Source organism: Peromyscus maniculatus, chromosome 1, assembly GCF_049852395.1.
Source record: "Peromyscus maniculatus bairdii isolate BWxNUB_F1_BW_parent chromosome 1, HU_Pman_BW_mat_3.1, whole genome shotgun sequence".
NCBI lineage: Eukaryota > Metazoa > Chordata > Mammalia > Rodentia > Cricetidae > Peromyscus > Peromyscus maniculatus.
Window position 1 is genome coordinate 19,437,041 of NC_134852.1, and position 6,511 is coordinate 19,443,551.

Genomic DNA, 6,511 nt, shown 5'->3' on the forward strand with positions numbered 1-6,511 from the left:
TTTGACCATTCCTGGTGTAGTCTGAGACTTTTAGGACATGAACCCAGGGTTCAAGTAAAAAGGTCATGGAGAGTCCTGTCACTTCCAGAACCCCAAAAAGAGCATCATGGGCTGGACAGGGCCAGACTCAAGCAAAGAGCACTGCAAGGGGAGCAGGGAAGGGGGGCATTCTGGGAACTGGTGCTTCTGAGTGCTTCCCTCTGTATGTGAATCCACTACAAATGCAGACAAAGCTTCTCTAACTATCTGGTGCCCAGGCTGAAAGACACTTTCCTGGCTTTGCAAAATAAATATACGGAGAATTCTCCTTGGAAGCATGCCAGGTAGACTACTGGCCTTCAACTTCTGGAATGGGCCTTTTATCACATTTCCTCCATATTGTTGAAGAACTTTGTACTGAGCCATATGTCTACTGACGAACTGTTTTGTTCCTAGAGTTTTCATTTTCTCTTTAAATATTCTATTTCCCATTCTTCTGAATTAATTGCTTATTATTACAGCTAGTGAAATGACTGAACCCAAATATGGTATTTATCACAAAATCCGACTCATTAGAGCTGTCTTGTTTGAATAGTGTCTATTACCTTATTGGATTTCCCCACATTGCTCAATAGCCTGACAGTTTTTACCCTGTGAACCAATATATTTTTTTCTGCTTGTCTAATTTCATGCTAGTGTGCTGTGTTAAGTCTCTCGTTCTACACAATGTATTTGATTGCTCTCTTCCTACCTCATAACAGCTCATTACCCAAGAAGCTCTATTAAGCAAGTGTATGACTTAGTATATACTTCTATGAGTAGAAGAAAGATAGAAGAAGGAACCACAAGGAGTGTCTTCTTATACCAGAACCATAAGAAACATCTTCCGAAACTGGAATCTTCTTTGTGTGCATGTATTCAAGGCATCATGATGAGATATATTGAAAGGTAGGCTGGTTCAAGACCTCTCAGAAGCCCTGATGAAAGAGAAAAAGAAAGCTAGTTCTATGAAGAGGAGCAGACTTGGCAAGGCCAGTCTAGAGCTGGAACCAGGACCTTAAAGAGTTAAGATTGAGGATCCTAGGAACTTGGTTTATACCCCTGAAAAATAAACTGGAGAGATCAGTCTAGGGCCATGGTGTGCTTGATATGTGGTGCTTTTGAGGTATTCTGTGATCCCCTCTGCTTGATTAGCTTTCTTCTAATTTTATTCTGTTTCTCCCCTGAAATTAGCATACAAGATGCTGTACTTCTTAATAAGCTTGCTTGGCATAAGACATGGCCTGCACAAGACCTCCTACACCCACCTGTTCTGTCTTCTTTATGTCTGATCCCCTGGACTTTTCCTCCTCAGGATTCTGTCAAGGAACAACCTCCACTGGCTCAGGTCAGAAATGTTCCTTGGTTGATTAGGGAGATGGTCTTGGATTGATTTTTCAAAGATGTTAACTTGATAGATACTCTCACAGTCCCACTTTAGCCCTCTCCTTCTTCCCTCTTATTCCCCTCTTTCTCTGTTATAATTTTTCAGCTAGCTCCTCAAAGACAGAGTTGTGCAAGCATTGATACAATTTCTGACTCTGTCTCTTTAACTGATGGTTAGATCTGTTTGGCTAACATTTCATGCTGTATCTTCACATTGTGGAGACACTGATATTATAATATACACCAGCAGGTCATTGTAATAACTCTGTCTGTAGGAGGCACTGCATTCAGACAGATTCTTGGCAACTGATGACACTATGTGGAATATGGTTTATATTTTCTAGATGGGTGACCCCAACTTACTTATAAACTTCATAGTGTGTGTGCTGGAAAAACATCAGAGACCTGTGGGAAGCAAAATCTTTTTCACCCCTTTTATATAAATGAAATATGACCATAAAGGACTAATTTTTTTAAAAAACCAATAAAAGTAAGCATTTTTATCATTCAATTTTTTTTCCACTCTCACAAATGACAACCCACAATGTGTTGGAACATGGCCTTGTATCTTGGTGGATTAGGTAATTTGAGATAAGACAGATACTTGGTCTTATGATTTCTTTTTCCAGGAAAAATTCCTACCTAGGCTTGCACAGATACATGTGTTAACTTGTCATGTGTGAGACACACCAATAGTAACTGTGGATGAACAGTTGTGTTCCCCACTTTTGAAAAGTATACTGGAGTATGTTTGGGATTCTCCAACTCTATTATCGTTGCCATAACACAGGGTTTCAGCCATTCTCAAAAGAAAAATCTCCTATCAAAAGCTGTCATTACTAAGAGAGCTTCAGAATTCACACACACAACAACAACAAAACATGTAGTATGACCTTTATAGTGTTTCATCAACAGGAAGAAAACTAGTTGATCCCTGTGACTCTCAATCATTTACCACTAACTGCCATAAGCCTGTATCATTTCCACATAATCATCATCACGGTAGCGCTCCACTGATGCAGCGGAGCAAGGTTCCTTCATGTACTAGCCAGTGAGCTCTTGCTATGCTTTAAAAATTGTAATTAGTTTTTGATGGTTCTCCTCTCCCTCTCTGCACTCCCCTCTTGCACTGTTCTACCTTCAGCAGCTGTTTTTCTGCCTTGACTATACATGTGTGTTCTATTGGCCCACCACCATGTCTTCAAGACCTGTTTTTCCTCTCCTGAGATTATCTTTCTAATTTCAAGCCCTGTATCTACACTTTCACAAATACACACACACATACACACACACACACACACACACACACACACACACACACACACACACACACACACAATAGATATTAAAAGCTAAGACCTGCAAATGAAAGAGACCATGCAGTATTTGTCTTCCTGAATCTGGGTTACATTGTATAATATAATAAATTCCAAGTCCAATAATTTCTTTACAAATTTCATAATATCATTTCTATCTACAGGTGAATAACATTCTATTCTGTACAAATAGTACACTTTCCTTTTTATAGATTTATTTATTTTATTTATGTGTGTCTGTGTATCATGTGCATGCCTTATGCCCTCAGAGATCAGAAGAGGGCATCAGATCCCCTAGAATTGGAGTTCCAGGCAGCTGCAGGCATCATATGGTTGCTGGGAACTAAGCCTGGTCCTCTACAAGAGCAGCTACAGATGCCATGAGGACCAGTCTCCAACAGTACCAGACATAAAGGGGATCCACAGAATCAGCATACTAAGACTTTTACTTGAGGGGGTAAGGGAAAACACACACACATACTGTCTTGAAGGTTTCTTTCTTCTGTATTCTGTCTTTATTTTTCCTCTACAGCTTATATACACACCCTAACAAAATATTTCAGGCACTATCAAAATTATAATGTGATTACATTCTATTTTTGAAGTGAATGATTATAGTTAATACATGTAAAAAAACAACATGTTTTCCATATTCCTTGCATGATTAAACATTTTATGTATTACAGGTGAAAAACAAGTTTCCCAAGTACCCACATATATTCATGTCCAAGCAACTTGTTATAGATTAACAGAGTATAAGCAAGCAAGGTATTTTTTTCAGCCAGTTCTTTTACTGGCAGGCTATATTTTGTGGTTACAAAAAAGAACCAATTTTATTATTTATCTCAAAAGGCAATCTTATAAGAAATGATAGAAGAATCACAAATATACTTCTATATATGAAAAAGAATCAGTCAGTTCTATTTTAAATCCTCAGGGTGCATACCCACTAATCAACAGTTTTTTATATCAGGAAACTGAGGGTAGAAATAGGCACAAGGAATTAATCATCGCCTTTGATCAATAACTCATCCTAGCCAGAAAAGTATGTCACCTAATAATAATTGGGCTGCTTTGTTTCTTATCTCTAGCCTTAATGAATCTGTCACTCAGCTGTGTGCCTTTCTAAAGCTTTAGATTGTCTTCTTGGGTTTTTCACTTCACAGCTATTATCAAAACGCCTTAACCTAACCTGAAGTCATTTTAAGACTTTGTTTCAGCTATGATGCACTCTGAAACCTGTGAACACATTTGCCATTATTGGGATTAATAGAATTTAAGTAGCTATGTTACTGGAACTCAATTGTTTTTCTTAATCATTAACCTAAGCCACGGTCCATAGGGCTCCTCAAGAGAAAGTCATGTGTTCTAGCTGTGTGACACTTTCTTGTTTTAGTTTATAGCCTCTGCAACCACTGCTTTATCAGACATTTTATTCTACCTTTATCTATGTTAATTTTTCCACTTAACTAACCTCTATCATAATGCCGTACTATATTTATTTAAAACCCTCAATCATCAAAATCCTATTTAAACTAACAATATTATTGCATAAAATCATTGTTTCAGTTACGTAGTACAACTTAGGAGGAAATCATCTTTATAATAATCTACAGGCAAAAATGCCCAGTAGAATGGGATATTTTCAAGAAATGATCATACTGTATTAAGGGCAGTGGGGATCCCCCAACACCCATTCACACCATGCCAGATACAAGACAAAAATGGCAGTGACAGACATGCAAAGACACAGCAGTAGTAAGAAACATTCTGGTGTTGAGGCTCTTGAGGCCTTGCCTATCTGAGACTCACCCATCCAGGTTTTGTTTTCTGATGGACTGATCCCCTGAAGTCAATTGCCATCTGCTGTTCCTCTGACATGGCCACCAGCAAGGAGCAAATGCTCTTAGCTGATGAGCCACCTCTCCAGGATTGATGTACCACATTTTCAGTATCCATTGATCTATTGATCAGTATCCAGGCTGGTGCAATCTCATTGATATTGTGGTAGATAATGCAGGTATTATTTCACAGAATCATCTTCAAGAATGAGACATACAAAGACAACAATAATGAGATAGATAGATAGATAGATAGATAGATAGATAGATAGATAGATAGATAGATAGATAGATAGAGATAGATGATACATTTTTATCATTTATGGTGAGAAGTTTGGAAACCGGAGGCTACTTAAGGATCTCTATCATTACAGTTTCTTATCTAGTCATCAAAAGTGTGACTGATCTCACTATAAATATACATCAATGTAAAAAAATTCCTTCTAGAAATTTATCAGTGGAGGAAACAGTAAGCAAAACGATGGTGAGATAGTGATGCAATTTGAGATACTAAAAATTAATATACATTTAAATGTTTTCTTCGTGAGTGTACTGATGAGGTTAAATTTGTCTGTTTCAGGTGAAAAGAACATGGTTCCTGAGAACTTGCCAATGGGGATTTTGTTCTTTTCTCAAACTGCTGTTGGGATTCTTGGCAATTGGTCAATTCTTCTTCCTTATATCACATCTGTATTCACTGGGAAAAGTCTGATGCCCAAAGACCAGATTTTAAGGCATTTGACTTTAGCCAATTCCTTGGTTATTATCTCAAGAGTAATTCCTCACATAATGGTACAGCTGGGCTTGGGATATCTCCTGGGTGACCTTTTATGTAAGCTCACTCTCTACAGTAATCGAGTGTCTCGGGCCATTTCCCTGCACTGCACCTGCCTCTTGAGTTGCTTCCAAGCAATCACAATCAGCTCCAGCAGCTCCAGGTGGATGAAACTTAAAAACTCAGTCTCAAAGTGCATGGTTCTGTCCTGCTCACTCAGCTGGCTTGTGCATCCTCTTCTAAACAGCAGAGCAGCTATAAGTGTAATTGGTCCTCATAACAACAATAACGTGACTAAGAAAATCAAGTTGGGGCACTGCTCAGCAATTGTTTTTGTCAATACTGTAACTGGGCTACATCTGTCCTTGCTTTGTTTCACTGATGGTCTGTATTTATGTCTCATGATCTGGGCCAGTGTCTTCATGGTGAGCATCCTCTGTAGGCACAAGAGTCAGTTACAGCACATCCACAGTGCACAACACACCCCCAGAGTCTCACCTGAAGACAGAGCCACAAAAACTATCTTGACCCTTGTCTGTACCTTTGTCCTCTCCTACTCAATGTCCTTCATATTAGTTATCTATACTGTGGCATTTGACAATCCAAGGCTGTGGATAATCAACATATTTACATTCCTAGACACATGCTTCCCCACATTTTGCCCTTTCATCCTCATCCATAATAACAAATCAGCTCCCAAGAATCATTTTCCCTGCTGTAGGAGAAGGTAATTTAACATGGTGACTTGTGTATTATAATAAAATCAAATATTCTCTCATCCTTTATTGAATTTGGCCTCACACATGACCAAGTGTTATTAAAGAAGTCAGTGACTCTGTAAATTAAGCATTGACAGTTGTTACAGATATGTAATGCTGGCTAAACAGTTCCATGATATTAAAATTTCTCTCTGTTTTCATTCCAAAATCTATGAAATTAGGAATCGTCATGTACTGAAGAGTATCTTTGCTTCGAGATATCCAATCAGCTGTTGAGGTATGAATTTCTCTGCAGGCACAGGCTGGTCTCTTGTTCTACTGCTTCAACTGAATGAGAGAACAGAAAGGCAAGGAATAATTCAAGATTTCTGGCATATTGAGAATAGCATATTTGTGTGACCAGCTACACAATATTTGTTCATGTTTTGGTTTCACGGATGTTCTGCATCTGATCTT

At 38.4% G+C, this 6,511-nt stretch overlaps 1 protein-coding gene across 1 annotated transcript; it reads left to right on the forward strand.

Moving 5' to 3' along the window:
• Nucleotides 1-5,116: 5,116 nt before the first annotated feature.
• LOC107400023 (vomeronasal type-1 receptor 2-like) lies at nt 5,117-6,067 on the forward strand. Its single transcript, XM_015990107.1, has one exon. It carries the CDS (start codon nt 5,117-5,119, stop codon nt 6,065-6,067), a length of 951 nt encoding a protein of 316 aa, XP_015845593.1.
• The last annotated feature ends 444 nt before the right edge of the window (nt 6,068-6,511 follow it).